This window comes from Festucalex cinctus, chromosome 8 (assembly GCF_051991245.1).
Source record: "Festucalex cinctus isolate MCC-2025b chromosome 8, RoL_Fcin_1.0, whole genome shotgun sequence".
NCBI lineage: Eukaryota > Metazoa > Chordata > Actinopteri > Syngnathiformes > Syngnathidae > Festucalex > Festucalex cinctus.
In genome coordinates this window covers 1,464,587-1,484,788 of record NC_135418.1, presented here as the reverse complement: position 1 = coordinate 1,484,788, position 20,202 = coordinate 1,464,587, and the positions used below count along the sequence as shown (strand labels likewise).

The window sequence follows — 20,202 nt, the reverse complement described above, 5'->3', positions numbered from 1 at the left end:
GTCATGTACTCCAGTGCTGCATTTCTGGACTAAAATCTTGGAAAAGCTCGCTGATATATTAAACTGTAGGCTTCCTTTATCTCCAAGATTGTGTTTACTAGGTGACTTAACAATAATTGAGCTACCATGTAAACAATCTCAATCTATACTTATAGCCCTTACTATTGCTAAAAAAATAATCCTTGTCAATTGGAAAAATAAACAATCTCTAAATATCGACCACTGGTTAAACTTACTAATAAATAATATCTCAATGGAAAAAATCTCTGCCTTAAATAAAAATCAAGTATCAAGATTTAAACAAATATGGTCTATGTACATAGAATATTTTAATCTGAATTTGGCAAATTAATCCTGCCTAGATTCTGCCTGTTAACGAGAGCCACCACATCGTTACAACTTTTGTTTTTGCTGCTTCTGTATTTGGTATTTTGTATCTGATTGTTTTTATTTTTATATAGTCAGGAACCTAGTTGCTGCTAGTGGGCTCGAGCACACCACACTATACGACACTATACTCACTAACTCCTTAAGATTTATTTCTAGTGGGCACTAAGCATCAACACTTGGTGTTACTGCATGCTAATTAGTCAATTTTCTTGACGCCGTCCCCCGTGGTCGGGCGGGGGTAGCTCTGCCCCCCCCCCCCCCCCCATTGTCTGCTCGGTAGCGGTTGCGTCTTGGCCACTCCCTGGGCCCCCTGTGGGGTGCGGTGTTGGGGTGCTTTCCCTGGTGCCCGGGGCGGTGCCGTCCCGGAGCGGTCCGCTGCTCCGTGCCCGGCGGCGCGGTTCGGGGCGGGTGGGCCTCTGGTGTGCCCCGTGGTTCCCTCTCCCCTCCCACTTCCTCCCCCCCCCGTCGCCTCTCCCTCCTCGCCTCCCCCCGCCCATCCTCCTCTGCCTCCCGGCCCCTTTTCCCTTGCCTCTCCCCCGGGGCTTCCTCCTCTGCTTCCCCCCCTCCCACCGCTGTGCTCCTTTCGCACGGCTGGAGGTGGGGTGGGCACGTCTTCCCTCTCTGCGCTGCTGCCCGGTTTCCGGGGGTGGGGATGGGGGGACTCGCGGGGGCGTGGTTCGCGGGGCGGTTGGCGGTCGTCGGGGGGGGGCTTGTTTTTTTTGTGGGGGGGGTATGGGTAGGTGGGGGGTTGGGGGTCGGGGTGTGTTCGGGGATTTGGGGGCCGGGGGTGGCGGGGCCTCGGTCGTGGCGGTGGCGGGTTTGGGTGGGGTGCGGGGAGGTCGTAGGGGGATGGGGGATGAGGACCGGTGGAGCGCTGTGGGGGCCCGCCGGGCCTCGTTCTGCGGCCTTGGGCTCGGGGGTGTGGGCCGGGGCTGGGGCGGGGGTGTTCCGGGCGTCTGGGTCGGCTCGCCGACCGGTGTCCACTTGGGTGGCCTTGGTGCTGCCGCGGCCTGGGGGTTCCGGGGGGGGGGGGGGGGGCATGCTCGCTTTGCTGGACCGCGGTTGACGGCTTCTTTCTTTGGTGGTGGTCCTTATGCATGCCAGATCCATCGCACCAGCATCTACTGAAACTCAAACAGAATCAGTGGGTGCTGGTGTCTGTGGATCTCACTTTGCTTTATCTATCCTTCCCTCCTTCCTCTCTTTAGTTTTTCCTCTGGTCACTTGAGATCTCAATTTATTGGAAGTTTGAGGTTTCTGGGGTTGGCATAAGACTCTGGTTTTATAACCACGCAGGAGGGGTTTGGTTGGTGCTGGATTTCACTTTGATGGATTGGATGTACTGGCTTCTATGGATCTCACTCTGCCTCATCGATCCTTCCCTCCTTCCTCTCTTTAGTTTTTCCTCTGGTCTCTTGAGATCTCGCTAATTTGTTGGAATTTAGAGGCTTCCGGGGTTGGCGTAAGACTTTGATTTTGTAACCATGGGGAAGGCAGGAAGTGTTTGGTCGGTGCTGGATTTCACTTTGATTTATCTTTCTTTTCTCTTTATTTTTTCTGACCTTTTCTCTGGTCTCCTGACCATTTGAACCTCACGACTCTGGCAAGATTGTGAAGTACCTGGTTAAGGCGAAGGGTAATGGGATATTTACAAGGTTTTAGGTGAATTAATGAGTATAAATTTATACGTATTTGCACGCACACGCATGCGCACGCAAACGCACGCAAACGCACACACACAAAAAAAATAAAAAAATAAAAATAGAGCAATGATGATAAGACGTTGAATCGGTAAGACTACCGAATGAACAATTCTGAGCGGTTAATAAAAGCGGTTTTAAGAGAGCATGTTATTAATCTAAGTGTGCCATTTGTCCTTGATTGTTTCAGGTTTGGAGAGAGATAAATTTGACAATAAGACGGTTACCTTTGAAGAGCACATCAAAGTTGAACATAACATGTGGCATTACCTTTTTTTCATCGTCCTGGTGAAGGTGAAGGATTCAACTGAGTACACTGGCCCTGAGAGCTACGTGGCTGAAATGATCAGGGTAAGATTATTGGAATGCACTTCCAAAGCTCCAAGCTTAGTCTGTTGTTTTAAAATTACACCTTTGCCTCTCAACATTTTAGCAACAAGTCCAAATTGAGTCATCTGCAGCAGAATTTTGTTTTACGTCGCAAGTCAGATTTATTTATATCGCGCAAGTGTCACGCAGTATTGCCTTGATGCTTTTGAACCAAGAGTAGCAAGTCAGCAGTATGTAATCCCATCCCCGTCAATTCTTCGGACGTATTATTGCCAGAGGTGGGCGTTTCGTCAACATTGACGGAATGTCCGTCAAACCGTCTATGACGGACGTCCATTTTGTTGACGATTGGTGATTGACGGCTAACTTGATAAAAGAGGACGAATTAACCATTGACAGAAGTAGGTTTCCTTCCATCAATGTACAGTGGTACCTCTACTTAAGAACAACCCTTCATATGAAATTTTCAAGTTACGAAACTCTTCAACAGGAAAATATTGCCTCTTGTTACGAAAGAAGTTTCAGGATACGAAAGGTAAAAATACAGTATGGGCTGCTACTCGCAGCTCCCAGAGTTTCCTGAACGCAACATACTTAGAGCTGCTCTGCCATTGGCTATTACCTTAGCATACCGCATGTGTCTATGTGTGTAAAATAGATAGATAATAGATGTGTCCATGTGAGATAATACATTGCTAGATAATAGATATGTGTCTATGTAGCGTCCTCGTCATTCACCCCTCGGGCCATGAGGTGTTCAGATAGTTTTACGTAAATGTATTAACTAACGGCCGACGCATTTGTGCAAAAATTCTAACAATTGGTGATTGATGAAGGCACAGTAAGTTTTTAATTGCGACGAGACGGGCGGAAAAAGATGCCTCCCCGTACCTGAAGATTCCATGAAGTTTCGGAATTTGTTGAAAAGAATCACCCAGAAAAAGTGTTCACCAGTCGGGCGATCGCTCACTAAGATGATGTTTGTCTTGGACATTTTTGAAGGATTGTTTAAAAAAAAAAAAGCAAACATCCTTGGATCAGTTCTTTACCAAACACCAGGCAAAAAAACACTTCTGAGAGAACATGAACCAAAGAGGGCAAAAAAGCGATGAGGACAACAGTTAAAAAGGTTAAATGACCATCATTTTTATTCTTTGCACAATTTGCATTTTCTACCTAAATAGCCAATCAGTGATCTCCATTTGACACACTGCATTTCAATTGAAACCATGTCTAAAATGCGCAATGACTTACTTCTTCACAATAATAAACCCTGCATTTTACTTAAGATACCTGGGTGTCAAGATGGACAATGACTTTAAACTGGACCGGCAAATTGCTGCTGTTGTCAAATCCAGCTTTTTTCATCTTAGACAGCTGGCTAAGGTCAAAATCTCCTATCTCAGCAGCATTTAGAAATGGTAATCCATGCCTTTGTTACATCTCGGCTGAATTACTGTAATGCACTTTATTTTGGGATCAGCCAGTCCTCCCTGCAGCGTCTCCAGCTTGTCCAAAATGCTGCTGCTCGTCTCCTTACTGGTGCCCGGAAGAGGGAACACCAAACGCCTATACTGGCCTCTCTTCACTGGCTGCCCGTGAAATTTAGAATCCACTTCAAGATTCTTCTATTTGTTTTCAAATCTCTCAATGGTCTTGCCCCACCTTATCTCGCCGAGCTCTTGCACCCCTACACACCTGCCCGGTGCATCAGGTCAGTAGACCAGACTCAATTGGAGGTACCGAGCGCTAAGCAGAGGCTTAGAGGAGATCGAGCCTTTGCTGTTGCCGGTCCCTCCCTTTGGAACGACCTTCCACTAAATATTCTTTATCCTCTTTTAAAACACGTCTTAAAACACATCTGTTTTCTTTAACTTTTGGCGCACCATGAGACTTGTTCTTGGTGTTTTGTGGTGTATGAGTTTGATGTTTAGTCTACTTATTTATGTATTTATTTAATTCTTTATTCACTACTACTTATTTATTTACTGATCTAAAATGTATTTACTTGTAAAAAAAACAAAAAAAAACAAAAAAAAACAACGTATTCACACTTCAAAATGTTTGCTTTGTTCTTGTTTGCTACAAAACTGATGTTTGTTTATGTACAACACTTTGTATACAGCAATGCCTGTTCTTAAAGCGCTTTATAAATAAAGTTGAGTTGAGTAGATATGTTCCTCGCTGTAACAGTATTTTTAATATTTTATGGAAATTGGAATTGTATTTCATGAAACCATGACAGTAAGTTGTGTCACAAACAATGACTTTGGAAGCGTGTTATGCAATTTGCTGTATACACAGGTAGGTGTCAGTAATGCTTCATTGCTTATGGCATGAAGTTTGATGCATGTGAGCCTGTTGTAAAGTGGGTGGAAAGTCCGTCAGTCTGTCAATGTTGGTGGGCATAGGTCCGTCAGTCTATCAATGACGGAAGTCTGTCAATGATGGCGGCGCGCCGATGCATTGCGAATGACAGATTGATGATTACAATGCCGGTGAACTTCAGATATTGACGGATTGACGATGACGGAAGATGGTCCTGACTGTTGACGATTGCTGAATGACGGATGCTCAAAATTCATTGACGCGCCCATCTCTAATTATTGCATGACTTGGCTTTATTTTTGTTTTTTGTTTTTCCTGAGAGCTCAGTATTATTCATTCGGCAGCCTGCCCGAATCAACGTGTCATCTTGAAAAAGTGTAAATCATTTCTTAAAATCCATCCATCCATCCATTTTCTTGACCGCTCATTCCTCACAAGGGTCGTGGGGGGTGCTGGAGCCTATCTCAGCTGGCTTTGGGCAATAGGCGGGGGTACAACCTGGACTGGTTGCCAGCCAATCGCAGGGCACACAGAGACGAACAACCATCCACACACACAAGGACAATTCGGAGCGCCCAATTAACCTGCCATGCATGTCTGTGGAATGTGGGAGGAGACCGGAGTACCCGGAGAAGACCCACACAGGCACAGAGAGAACATGTAAACTCCACCCAGGAAGGCCGGAGCCTGGACTCAAACCCGAGTCCTCATTACTGAGAGGCGGACGTGCTAACCAGCCCTTTCTTAAAATCAAAAGTGCAAATATTCTTGCAGTTGCATATGTACATTATAACCTTTTTGTTATTAAGTTTGATCAACTTTACTGCTTCTTGTACCATTTTTTTGGTCATTTTAATTATTTTTCTTTTCACCAAGTCAACCACATCATGCCTTCATCAGTAAGTACATCCTTCTCTGCAAATTAATCAATCGTATATAGCTGGTGAATCAATCATCGAAAATCATGTTTGATAGTTCCACATTCTTACCTTGAATTTATTCCATATTTCAATTTTGTTGCATGCTTCTCTTCATTTGTTGCATTTTTATTGCTTTTTATACAAATGTAATTTAGTTACTGCAAACTTGTATGAATAAATTCTCTACTGCATCAAATCTAACCTGTTCTTTGTGTCTTTCAGTGAATTATTAATCCATCTAATCAAAGGAATCAGAAAATTCAAAAGTGTAGCTCCTTCATTTTAACGAAAATCATGCACCATTAATCAGATACATGTGTGCCGTTATGACGGCACTGATTTCTGTATCCTAGGAGCACAACCTGGACTGGTTTCCCCGGATGAGGGCCATGTCATTGGTCAGCAGCGATGCAGACGGGGAGCAGAATGAAATTCGAAGCCTGCAGGAAAAGTTGGAGTCCACCATGAAACTGGTGGCCAACCTCTCTGGCCAGCTGACTGAGCTCAAGGAACAGGTCAGTTGCACTTGATTCCGATGGAGACGTGCAGACGCGTATTTAGCCCATTTTTGGGGGGTGCTTCATCACTCCCAAAGTGAACAAATAGCACACCCAAAGGTTTAGAGTACTTGTATATTTTTACTCTGTTCTTTTTAACAAACTAGAAAATTCCATAGTATGTATATAAACCATCGAGTTTAAAAGTAATATTTAAACAACCAAAATACAGTACAACCCGCCCCCCCGATTTGATTATCGGATCAAAATGGTTTGATCCACCTCAGCCTCTCTCTGTCCGTGTACATTTCGGCTATTCGTTTTTCTTTCTGAAAGCAATGAAACGGAAAATGGTAAACAAACTGATTTCCGTTTTTTGTTGTGATGAATGTGAACAAATAACGGGAAACGAGTCGTCTCCTGTAACAAAGACGGGAGACGAGCCCTTATCTCTATTATGTGTTTATTTAGCACAAATCGGGAAATAAAATGCGGCCGTAAACTGTTTCCCGCAAGTAGGGGTGTGAATTGCCTAGTACCTGACGATTCGATTCGTATCACGATTCACAGGTCACGATTCGATTCGATACCGATTAATCCCGATACGAATTTATGTCGATTGTTGCGATTTTTTTTCATTTAAATTTAGAAAATACTAATCAGTAAGCTTCTAGAGTGTAAGATTTATATGAAAATGTATTATTTATTTATCTGAAATTTCAGTCTTATAGAGGTTGTAATTTGTTTCATGTTTGAACAGCATTGAAATAAAATATTAAGGCTTAATGTTCTGTTCATATAACATTCTTCCATGCCTAAGGTGGGAATCCTAAAAAAAAAAAAAAAAAAAAAAAAAATCGATTTTGCCGATTATTGAATCGATTCGAGAATCGCGCGATATATCGCCGAATCGATTTTTTTTTAACACCCCTACCCGCAAGCTTGTTTCTCCTTGACCCGGAAGCTGATCATCTTTTGCAGCTACGTCAATGCTGCTGCTCCAGCGACAGCTTGCTGCCCCGTAGTGTCTATTTCGAGGTCTCTGTTGGCGCCCATTCTTCGGGACTTCGAAACACACTTCCACACATATTGTCGCTTGTCGGTGAGCAGGGGTGTATTTCACAAAGCAGGTGCAACAAACTGTGAGGTTAACCCTGAACAACGAGTTGACATATCCTCAGATAGGAAACGCTGCGTTTTCGGTTCCAACACAGCTGATTCTAGTGAGTTATATGAATGCTGAGTAGTTTCACCTGGCGTTATGACCAGACTTTAAAGACCGCCTCAACGGAGCCCCAATTCGTTGAGTCACCATGGCAACGGGGAAGCCGAGCGCGGCGCCGCGCTCTGTTTCAGTGTTTTTTTTTTTTTCTCTCCCTCTCAACTGAAACTCTTAATGCGATCATATGGCGAATTTGAACATCCATCCAGCCATCCATCATTTACCGATTATCCGGGGTCGGGTCACGGGGGTAGCAGCAGGGAAGCCCAGACTTCCCTTCCCCGGCCATTTCAACCAGCTCCTCCGGCTGGACCCCTAGGCGTTCCTTGGCCAGCCGAGAGACATCGTCTCCCCAGCATGTCCTGGGTCGTCCCCGGGGCCTCCCGCCGGTGGGACATGCCCGGAACAGCTCCCCCGGGAGGCATCCAAACCAGATGCCCGAGCCACCTCAACTGGTTCCTCTTGACCTGGAGGAGCAGCGGCTTGACTCTGAGTCCCTCCCGGATGACCGAGCTTCTCACTCACTCATCTCTCAGGGAGAGCCCGGACACCCTGTGGAGAAACCAATTCCCGCCGGGATCTGGGATCTTGTTCTTTCAGTCACGACCCACAGCTCGTGACCATAGGTGAGGGTCGGAACGTAGATCGACCGGTAAATCGTGAGCTTCGCCTTTCGACTCAGCTCCTTCTTCACCACAACACACCGATACAGCTTCCGCATCACTGCAGATGCTGCACCGATCCGCCTGTCGATCTCCCACTCCATCCTGCCCTCACTCGTGAGCAAGACCCCAAGATACTTGAATTCCTACACTTGGGGCAGGATTTCATCCCCGACCCAAAGACAGCAGTCCACCCTTTTCCGACTGAGGAACATGGTCTCGGATTTAGAGGTGCTCATCTTCATCCCAACCACTTCACACTCGGCTGAGAATAGCTCCAGTGAGAGTTGGAGGTCACGGCTTGATGAAGCCAACAGCACCACATCATCTGCAAAGAGCAGACTGCGCCTAGAAATTTTGTCCAAAAAATTTATGAACAGAATCGGTGTCAAAGGGCAACCTTGGCGGAGTCCAACCGTCACTAGAAACGAATTTGACCTACTGACGGCAATGTGGACGAAACTCTGACACCGGTCGTACAGGGACCGAACAACCCGTATCAGGGGGGCGGTATCCCGTTCTCCCGAAGCACCCCCCCGCAGGACTCCCCGAGGGACACGGTCGAACGCCTTCTCCAAGTCCACAAAACACATGTGAACTGGAACTGGATGAACAAATTCCCACGCACCCTCGAAGATCCTGCTGAGGGTGTAGAGCTGGTCCACTGTTCCAAAAACCACACTGCTCCTATTGAATCCGAGATTTGACTTCCCGACGGACACTCCTCTCCAGCACCCCTGAATAGACCTTACCAGGGAGGCTGAAGAGTGTAATTCCTCTACAGTTGGATCACACCCTACAGTAACCCTTCTTAAAAAGGGGGACCACCACCCCGGTCTGCCAATCCAGAGGCACTGTCCCCGATGTCCACGCGATGTTGTAGAGGCGTGTCAACCACGACAGCCCCACAACATCCAGAGCCTTTAGGAACTCCGGACGGATCTCATCTGCCCCTGGGGCCCTGCCACCGAGGAGCTTTCCAACCACCTCAGTGACTTTGACCTCAGAGATAGGAGAGCCCACTTCAGAGTTCCCGTACTCTGCTTCCTCAAAGGAAGACGCGTCGGTGGAATTGAGGAGGTCTTTTAAGTATTCTCCCCACCGACTCACAACATCCCGAGTCAGGTCAGCAGCACCCCATCTCCACTATACACAGTGTTGATGGTGCACTGCTTTCCTCTCCTGATTCCTCTCAATCACGCCCCTCCATGTCTCACTGTCATTGCCCACGTGAGCGTTGAAGTCCCTCAGCAGGACGAGGGAGTCCCCAGGGGGCGCTCTCTCCAGCATACCCTCCAAGGACTCCAAAAAGGGTGGGTACTCTGAACTGCTGTTTGGTGCATATGCACAAACAGTCAGGACCCGTCCTGCCACCCGAAGTCGGAGGGAGGCTACCCTCTCGTCCACCGGGATAAACCCCAACGTACAGGCGCCAAGCCGGGGGGCAATTAGTATGCCCACACTTGCTCTGCGCCTCTCACCGTGGGCAACTTCAAGGTGGAAGAGCGTCCAACCCTTCTCGAGAGGATTGGTACCAGAACCCAAGCTGTGTGTGGAGGTGAGCCCGACTATATCTAGTCGGAACTTCTCAGCCTCACACACCAGCTCGGGCTCCTTCCCTGCCAGAGAGGTGACATTCCATGTTCCCAGAGCTAGCTTCAGTAGCCGGAGGTCGGACCGCCAAGGCCTTTGGCTGCCGCCCAGCTTACGATGCACCCGACCCCTTTGACCACCCTCACAGGTGGTGAGCCCATGAGGAGGGGGACCCACGTTGCCTTTTCGGGCTGTGCCCGGCCGGGCCCCATCTGGCCACCAGATGCCCGCCTTTGAGCCCCGCCACCAGGCCTGGCTCCAGAGGGGGGCCCTGGTGACCCGCATCAAGGCAAGGGAAAACGAGATCCATTTGTCGTCATCATCATAAGGGGCCTTTTGAGCGATGCTTTGTCTGGCCCCTCACCTAGGACCTGTTTGCCATGGGCGACCCTGCCAGGGGCATAAAGCCCCAGACAACATAGGTCCTAGGATCATCGGGACACGCACATCCCTCCACCATGATAAGATGATGACTCACGGAGAGGAAATTTGAACACGTCTTTTAAAAAAAACAAAAAAACAGAGGCCTCGAAATAGACACTAGCGGACAGCAAGCAGTGACATAGCTGCAAAAGATGAACGGCTTCCGGGTCAAGGAGAAACCAGCTTGTTTACGGCCACATTTCATTTCCCGATTTGTGCTTAATTGCACATAATAGAACATCAGATAAGGTTGTTTTTTTTAACAATAAGGGGAGACGACTTGTTTCTCATTATTTGTTCATATACATCAAAACAAAAAATGGAAATCGGTTCGTTTTACCGTTCACCGTTTCCTTGCTTCAGAAGCAAAAACAAATGGCCGAAAAGTACACGGGTCCATGACTCACTCCCACCTACGCTGTTGCAATGTGTACAAGCAGAGAGCACGCTGATCGTCCTCCAGCGGTACCTCCCTAGTGTGACTGTCTAGTCGAGTGAAAGTGTCGGTTCCTTACTTCTACCTGGGTATATGAAAGGTTTATTACTCTACCAACACATTATTTTCATTACTAGTCTGCCTTTTTTTTTTTTTTTTTGTTGCATGCTACTTGGTAGGTCGTTCAGACTGAAGGCTTATATCCATCACTGTCATTTTTGAGTGGAATAAGGCAAACAAGTGTTAATAATAATGTCTCTATTGTGCTGCTATTGGCGAGCTTAACTAATGTGTGTGGCGTGCGTGCATGTGTTCATCTGCAGAGAAAAATGTTGCCTCATGAAGTAAGTCATGGACATAAGATTGTTTTTCAGCTAACAAAAGCTCCATTTTGAAGTGTATTTGTATTTATATATTTGTATTAAAGGCAAGATGTAAAAAGGCAGAGACAAAGAGTGCTAAAGTCAATTTGTTTTGTTAAAATGTTATATATTGTGTCTGCACTTCACCCATACACAGACTTGTACGTGCAATATTATTTTGCAGATTCAAGCTGATTCATTTTTTTTTAATGTGTATGCTAATGTAAATATTCCTTTTATCACAAAGTACAGACAAGCAATGTATAGTCAGAAAACAAACAAGTCCAAGGTCCATTTTAGTTCTCACTGTAAACTGTGGGGAGCTGGCTTACTCCAGAAACATGCATACTGTCAATGCGTATGTAGAGGAGCTGTTGTATCAAAAAGAGTACCCTTTCCCATAAGTTAGAGTTAAGATGTTTAAGCATTTTTATTTTATTTCATAAACAAAAATGTTTAATTCCCCCCCCAACCCAAATTTTAGTTCCTGTTTTTCGTTAACTAAAACAACCTTGCCTCACAATTTCCGAGGTTTGGGATTGGAGTCTAGGCTGCTGCCTTCCTATATGTTGTTTGCATGAATGCCAAAGGATTAAACTTTGACAAACTTTACATTTAAATCACTGCCAAAATGTTCTTCCAAGACTGCAGCTTTTGTGTCAACAACTACAAAGTTGACTCTTAACTCTTTGACCGCCATAAACGTTTAAAAACGTTCAGTATAATCCTAGGATTGGCCGCCATAGACGTCAATTGACGTCTACTATGTTTTTTTATGGAAACGGGTGGAGGAAAGCCTTGGGCAGCTGTGCTCCAAGTATCAAGCCGATCGGGTTACTATAATGGGTATTCCTGGCCACTAGATGGCTGTGATGAGTCTTTTGGACAAGATCGGGTAGGAGACAACAGTAGAAGGAGAGAGGCTAAGCTAGAGTGTTGAGGGGGAGCGAATGGCTAACTTGGCTAAGGGAGTCAAAAAAGGCTACAGATGGCAAGCAGCTCACGCTTGATCCTTATTTTCAAAGCTCAAAAGCATCGACCAGTGCTCAAGAGCACAGTGATGACGGGGTTAAGTCATAGTTGAACCGGTGACGCGGCCGTTTCGAGCACGTCCTAAGGCCCCACCGGCTAGCGATGCTAATAACGTCCTAAGGCCCCACCGGCTAGCGATGCTAACACCGGAGAAAAGTGGTGCACAACCGAGCACGTCTGCACAGATGACGTTTCATCGGACGATGACGACTACTATGGGTCCGATGCAAGACAGTCTTGGACAGTGTTCCAAAGAACGTGAAGGTAAGCGCTAACATGCTAAGAGATTGCTAGTAAGATTACTTTCGGGCGATCTGCTAGCAGCGTGTGTAAATGTGCTGATATACACTAAAACATCTATTACCTATACAAACGTGAAGGTATATTTTATAGATCGTGCTCACAGCAACGTCCGACCGCTGGTTCTACGACAAAGAAAGGTAAAAAAAACAAAACGTTTTCAATACACCGCAACAATAAAAGGATGGTAAACGTCTTCTATAATTTACAGAATGTGCATCAACCAATACACCCAAGAAAAAAAGGTAAACATATGCACACACACACACACACATTGCATCACACTGCTCTAAAATAATATGATATTGAAATGTATATTTGCAGATCCCAAAGATTCTGGCTGGCTTGAAGTTGATGAATTCGGCTGGCAGCCAACCATCTTCCCCTTTGCTGCAAAACCACGACCAAGGGATGCTGCAGCAGAGCTGAATTCCCACCTCCCAGCTGACTTCTGGAGCTCTTCATCATGGATGAACTTCTCCAGCACATCGTTCATCATACCAACCTCTACGCAAATCAGTCCATGCAGAAGCAGACTGACAAAAACTGTTGCGCACGTGTAAATAGTTTGCAAAGAGTTTTCCAAATTGTTTGTTCGGATTGCTACTGTTGCATGTAAATAAACTGTTATTTTGCAATCAAAAAACATTTTTTATTGTTGGGGTAGTGTTTTATAGAAGTTTAGGTGTTTGTAGAATCACTCATGCAAAAAAAAAAGTGCAAAATTCACTAGAGTGCATGAAATAACATCGTTTCACAAAAAGCTTGATTTCTCCGTATTTTGGAAGAAAATAGAGGATTTGGGTGAAACGAAGCTGTTTTCTATTGTTGATTACTGAAGATCCGAATAAGGTAGAAACAAACTTTTTTTTTAGATGAAAGATGAGACTTCAATCTTTCATTTGGTAGTATCCGCGTTTCCATAGTCCTAACACAACATTTTCTGTGGAGCTTGAAAGATCGGTAAAATTCTGTAAATCAGCTGGCACTATGGGGTTACCTTTTCCGAAAATGGCTGGCAGTCAAAGAGTTAACAGAAAGCGTGTGCTATGACTCTCAATAGCTGACATTTTGTATGAGTGGTTTTCAGTATTAATGTTGCATATCGCGCACCTTCCATCTGATGTCGTGATAGTACAGAAAAGATCAGTACACCTGTTTCAATGGTTTTGTCCCCCCCAAACTCCCCCCCCCCCCCTCCCTTACACATCCTCATTGTCCTCTTTTAGATGACCGAGCAAAGGAAGCAGAAGCAGCGGATTGGCCTGCTGGGACACCCACAGCACATGAACGTCAACCCCCAGCAGCCTGCGTAGGCTCGAGAGACGGCGCCTCAGCATCAGCCTTATGTCTGGACAGAGTCGTGTGAGTACAACAAATTGGAACTCACAAGGACACTCTGTAAAATAGTTGTAGTGATAATATGGTGTGTAGCTCTGCTGTGTACAAATCTCACTCATGACATTGACACTCAGCCACCATTTTCTTTCCAGTCCAGCAAGTTTTGTGCCTAATGTTTTCTCTGTAATATTACACTGGATTTATCCATGCATGTCATTTACTGGTCACACTTGCGAACTGGCGATGATGAACTGTCCAGTTTCATTAGCCTTCATTTTAAATCCAGTGTTTCCGTTCTATTCATTCAGCGGCGGCGGCCCGCCATTCCTAGTCGCCGACGCTCTTTCAAATTTCCAATTAAAGCAGTTGGAGGCTGGAGAGGAGTGCAGCCGGATGGATGGGGAACTAGACGACCAGGCAGCAAGGCTCGACACTGCAACCAATTTACCACAAATGCGGCCAACGTTAGTGTTTGCTGGTCTCAAAAAAAATTATGCGGTTGCACAGCAAAAGTGGATGTTTTATTTAATAGTGCAACGGATCTCTGAGTCGTGACGCGTTTGATCTAGTGCGAGGACGAATCAAGCTAGCCACTGTGCTCTGCTATAAGGCCAACTTAGCAAATACAAGGCTGCCAAATACTACATGGACATCAATGCAATAGTCTTGGTAGGCTTTTATTTTGAAATTAACCCTCAAAATGCATGGTGGCGTGGTGTCTAACTTGACTCATTATGGTCCACAGTCTTTAGTGGCTGTTTGTTTTTTTTCCCCATGTGGTGGGGTCCTTCTCCATGACCAAGAACAATGCACCGTCATCCCAAAATCATATTCAATCACTAATTAAGGGTGCCAAGAAACCTCTGGTTAATTATGCTGTCATTATATGATACGGCATAAGTCATTAGCAGTTTGCCGCTAATAGGAATGTAAACATTGACATGTCTTGCGAGAAGCAAGGTACATTCAAATGCAGTCAGAAATTGCATACGCACACAGAAAGAAGTCCACCAATGCATTAAACGTTAAAATTGCAAATATCACTTGCAGTGGGGTAATAAATATATACCGTAATTGCTGGACAATAAGGCGCACCTGATTATAAGCCGCACCCAGAACATTTCTAAAGGAAAAGGCATTTTGTACATACATAAGCCGCACCTGACAATAAGCCGCATGTGCACACATTGAAACATGAGATATTTACAAAGAAAGACGGTACACAGAAAGAGTTTTCAAAGGTTTAATAATACAGTGTTCCCTCGTTTTCCGCTGGGGTTAGGTTCCAAAAAATACCCGCAATAAATGAAATCCGCGAAGTAGTTATCTTTATGTTTTACAACTCTTATAAATGTTTTAAGGCTCTAAAATCCCCGACCGCACAATTTATACACTTTTCTCATTGAGGCATTTACATGTTCTCACATTTCTCTCTTGTTCAAACATTGACAATGTTCAAACCTTCATAAATTTTATAAAATCACTGTTACTGTAAAAAAATATGCAAAATTGCACACACAAAAAAATCCGCGATATAGCGAGACCGCGAAAAGTGTTATAGCGAGGGAAGACTGTATACCTTAGCTTTTATTTCCAAACAGTGCCTGTGACGCGGCAGTAACACAGCAGCAATTCGGCAGTAACTAACAGGGCTGGTTAAAAATAACACACCGGTAAAAGTCACTGACACTGAAAATTCTTGTATGATGGTCTGTTCGTGCTCATTTTATTCATGCACAAAGCGCCAAGTTACATTAAACTTGGGTCTTCCTCGACACATATATTCCACCTGTCTCATTATTACCTTTTCTGCTTGAGCGCCCCTGGCGGCTGTCAGAAAAAACACATATATTAGCCGCATCATTGTATAAGCCGCAGGGTTGAAAGCGTGTGAGAAAATTCGTGGCTTATAGTCCGGCAAATTATGGTAGATAGATGGCCAAAATCCAATAGGAAGTCTATGGGAAACTGGCCAAATACTTCTTTGCCCCACTGTATGTTTACAATACCTAATCAAATATCTACGGTTCCATCCTCCATTCTAGTGGTTGTTTTTTTGTTTGTTTTTTTGTTTTTTTTGTTGTTTTTTTTGCTAAAAATTTGAAATATCGCGAAATTGAGGTGATGATGTAATATGTAACATTATACGTCTGTGTCAATTTGGACGAACACGCGTCGTTCACTGCTGCATAAAAAAACGATGTCGGAGCATGTGAGGCTGCAAGAGCTGCAGTCAGTCTTGTCGCGTCTTTGACAAAGTGGGAGTGAGCTTTGTCGTGTGGAGGCTGTGTGGTTACAAGAGGTCGCATTCATGTGTTGTTTGGCCAAGATAAACAAGCCGCGGTGTTTATTTTACTGTGACCGATAATTCGCCATCTAGTTCACGTGAGTTTGTGATGCCAACCAGCTGCTAAGCTAACGTGCTCTCGAGACGGCGTGTGCGTTGCTGTCGCACAGTAGCGTAAACATGCACATTTATGTTTTTCATACCCACAAGTAATGTCTACAACCAATCATGGCATTTTCTCGCTCTTCTGATTAACTAATCAGAGCCAAATCATCTTGGTGGGCCGGCACGGACCTCTATGCCACGGTGAATGGTGTGTGTTAAGCAGCATGCATTTACTTTTATGCATTTCCTATTAAATACAATAAAAGTAATTTAATCAGAGTACTGTGCTCATGACTGAAAACATAGTTGGAGTGGTTCCATTAGTTGAAATGCGAGTGAGCGCCTGTTGTTTAAACGTTGCCGAGCAACGGACACATTAGTGTAGGGCTGTCCCGACTAGACGACATAGTCGACGTCGCCGATCACGTAAATACATCGGCACACACAACATACCGTCGACTTTGAGTGTCGATGGCATAAAGATGTAGACACGTGCATACTGTCAGTTGTAAACAAGTTCGCATAGCAGAAAAGAAAGGAGAACAGGAGAAATTGGATGTGACATCTGTTTACTGAGGAAGTCGTACTCAAGCGAACGGCAGTATGCAAGACAGTACACGGTGCTAGCGTGGTGAGAGAAACTCAATTTCAAAATAAACCTCATATTACCAAGTAGCATATGGAGGTAAATGCACTGTAGCGCTTTTATTTTAAAGTTGTTCCCGGAAGTAATTCGTCTATTTAGAGTTTGTGACGGCCCCAAACTTGCGACAGACGTCAGTAACACAACTTCGGCCTGAATCACTTTCAACCTCCAGTTAAGCGCACTAAGACCTAATTGCGCTGACATTGTATTGCACGGATCCTGTTGCCAGCGTTTAAGGGGGGTTGCCAGCTAGCAGCACAAGCAGCAAGCTAGCCGCGCTAGCTAGCAGTGCTAAAATTTCCCAAAATTGCTACTGTAGTTCTAACGTCACTTATCGTCGCTTAGACCAAAATCTGTGGGGAGAGATTCAGAGAAGAAAATAGCTTGCTGCTAAACGCAGTTTAAATTTAAGTTTAAAAAAAAAAAAAAAAAAAAAAAAAAAAAAAGTTTGTGTAACAATAAAATGAAAGCCAGTTGGTTGTTCATTATTACGTGCAAATGTGTTTTTTGTCTTCTGTATTTATAATTGTTCTTTAACCAAGCAAGATATATTTCTATCCAAACACCTGATTATTCACTAGAATTTTCAGTAGGATATCTGAATACCAAAATATTTGATTTCTGCAACCCTAATGGGGTTATATACCACAGAAGAGGCGGGACTTTTTTTGCACATCAGCTTTGGTTCCGGTTTGCGAACGTGCAACCCAGGGGCACAAAGTCGGAAGTACAAGTATTGTGACGCAACCCACATGTCGCAAACCGAACCGGAACCAAAGCTGATGTGCAAAAACAGTCCCGCCTCTTCTGTGGCATATAGCCCATAATAACTTTTTAGTTAGTTTTGTGGCATGTGCACGAGTTCCTCCGCCACGCCCGCCCTAATCAAAGCTAGCTAGCCTGCAAGCTGTACTGCACATGCTGCACTCCAACTCCTAATTTTTGCTAACATGAATAAATGTAAATTATTATAAATTGTTTGGTCTAAAAGGAACTTAAATATAGTGTTTCAAATAATTGTGTTTGTCTTAATATTTTAAATGTTTGAACATTTTCTTGTTTTGTACCAAAACATAATCTTTTGAATAATCGTGACTTCAGTTATTACCAAAATAATAATGATTAATATTTTTTTCCATAATCGAGCAGCCCTACATCAACCCAAAAATAATGGGTAGATTACTTGAAAAATTAATTGTTAGACTAATCGACTAATCGTAACGATGGTCGATAGATTAATCATGAGAAAAATAATGGTTTGGGACAGCCCGACACGAGTGCGGCAGTTGTGGGTGCACGCTGGTATATGACAAATAAAATGAACTACGAGAATGACTAGTTGTTACGAGCTGCACTTTCAGACAAACTCCTCTAAGTCACCAACACGAGTCAGAAGCCGCTCAAGCATGACGTGGCTGTAAACCAGCCGAGCATGGAAACAGTTCATTGAATCAAAATGTGCAATATGAAGTTTTGCCTTCAAGTGGCGCTAGTCCTTAGTACAGCCTCCTGATCGCACAAGAGGAAGGTTGCGTACGTCTCTGGGAGAATATGCGCGCCGCTAGATTTGACAGGGGCCCTCATTGAAATATTGCACCACCCTGAGTGCGTACATTTCATGAAGGTGCGTAATGGGCACTGTGAAGTCGCCAAAAAAAGGGTGCAGTAGCACCATTTCTGTCTTAAGAACCCAGGAGAATATGCCCCAACGTCCTCACGTACTCCTGGTTGGGAAACACTGATTTGATTAGTTATGATGCTCGCCACTGGGTAGGCTGTGCAGCTTTGGTTTTCCCAAGGGGAAGAAGGTTGGGAGGCCTCACAGCTGGACTCTCAGTGTTGAACAAAATTATGTTCCCAAGGTCTTCTTTTAAAGTCATTTAAAATTGTTTCAGACAATTCTTGTTACAATAAAATATTTCGCAAATATATCTTGAGTCACTGTCAACCTTTGTCATATGAATCTACAGTATGCTAATTGAAGAGACTGTACATCAGCAAATGTGTTCATGGTGCACATCCCCAAAAAAGGGTACGACCAAATCCTGTTTGGCGCGACCAAGTAGAGCCCTGCAGACACATTGACAAATTAACGTTTGTCGGCCCCGCCGTCCGAGCACGACACGCTGTGAAAGAAAATCTACCGAATTTTCACAACCCAAAGTTGAGCTGCCCCCGCTGCTGAAAAAAAATCAGAGAGGAAACACTGGATTCATTTGTATGTACTTTCGGCCAAAAAGCAGTATTATTTGTTTTTGTATTTTGTGCAATATATCAACTTAAATATGCAACTTCATGTGGACGTGAGTTCCATAAAATGTTTGCTTTCACAGTGCTGACCTGTATTTTGTATTCAAGACTTGCTGGATAAAATAGGGATTTTTGATTGTACTTCACAATTGTTGAGATTATACTCTCTATTTAATAAAATGACCTCATTTATTTGGCTGTGTATTATTTCTTCTAATTCAAAAAGTGTTCTGAACTCAATAAGAATGTTTGCATAAAAATGCCATGTTGTGTTTAATTTTCCTATGTCAATTCAAATCTCATTCTCAGTAATAACGATGTTTTTTATTATTATGTGTATTATTATTTCTCAGTCAAGTGTGTTCTCTAATTAAAGTCTACCCCCGTTATGGTTTATAGAACATTTTGTCATTCTTACCTGAGCAAATGTAAGTAAGCATTTCTTCTCTGTTGGAGCAAACATGCTCGCTTTGTGAAATATTTGCGCTTGCACTTTACTCACCCATGACCCTTGTGAGGATAAGCAGTATAGAAAATGGATTTGATGTTTTTTATGGCGTGTCTGGTATGTCTTCATACGATTGTTTCTTGTTTTTTGTTTTTTACTGTACGTATGTGTCAAGTTTATTGCTAGTCTTTGCCTTTGTAGAGACAAATTTATTGGTTGACAATTGCTAATTAATAGTATTTGTTAGAAATAATCAAAAATCAAGACCATGCTATTTTATATATTACAGTAGAAATATTTATTAAAATGAATGAAATGATCCATTTGCATTCTGTCGTCTTATTTCTAGAGCGATAAAACGTAACGTAAGATGCAAGATGTATCGTTTAATAAATGGCATATATTGTCCTACACTAGCCGCTCCACAATGACTCATTTTGTGTGTCATGCTCTAAGGTCTGAAAGATATGGTTGGTTATTCTATTTATTTTTTAAATCCACCATCATAACTCTTGTTTAATGGTAGTAAATAATACCATAAGTGAACAGTTTACACATAATGTGAAAATTTGATAAAAGTTCACAAAATAAAGGGGACAAAACTTTGACTTTGAAATTAATTGTATATCAATAGAGTTGGGCCTGTAGAGCCTGTCCACCCATGCACCACATACACATATTTATAATTGATTGATACGTTAATTGGAGGAGACTCAAGTTTAATAATTTAATGAATCTTCATCTTACCTTTTGGAGCACCACATTGGGTTTTAGAACGTTTCATCAACATAACAAATGATAACCTTGGTAAATAAAACACTGTAATAGTTTGTGAGTTCTTTCCCAGCTTAGAGGTTAATATAAATTGTTAAAATACCCCCCCCCCCCCCACACACACACACACACACACACACACACAGTACACAATCT

General features: G+C 43.8%; 1 protein-coding gene and 1 long non-coding RNA gene across 11 annotated transcripts in view; both read left to right on the top strand.

Moving 5' to 3' along the window:
- The window catches only part of itpr1b (inositol 1,4,5-trisphosphate receptor, type 1b), a 437,606-nt gene extending 418,015 nt beyond the window's left edge, over positions 1-19,591 (top strand). For all 10 annotated transcript variants that reach the window (XM_077530278.1, XM_077530281.1, XM_077530280.1 and 7 more), the window contains 3 exons: positions 2,281-2,441; positions 6,022-6,183; positions 13,425-19,591. In XM_077530278.1, the coding sequence (XP_077386404.1) occupies positions 2,281-2,441; positions 6,022-6,183; positions 13,425-13,511 (410 nt within the window). In that variant the 3' untranslated portion in view covers positions 13,512-19,591. The remainder of the gene's footprint in view (positions 1-2,280; positions 2,442-6,021; positions 6,184-13,424) is intronic.
- LOC144024212 (uncharacterized) lies at positions 11,411-13,362 on the top strand. The gene is made up of 4 exons (XR_013284704.1): positions 11,411-12,159; positions 12,289-12,335; positions 12,407-12,440; positions 12,520-13,362. It is a non-coding gene; the product is annotated as an uncharacterized LOC144024212 (long non-coding RNA).
- Positions 19,592-20,202: the final 611 nt, after the last annotated feature.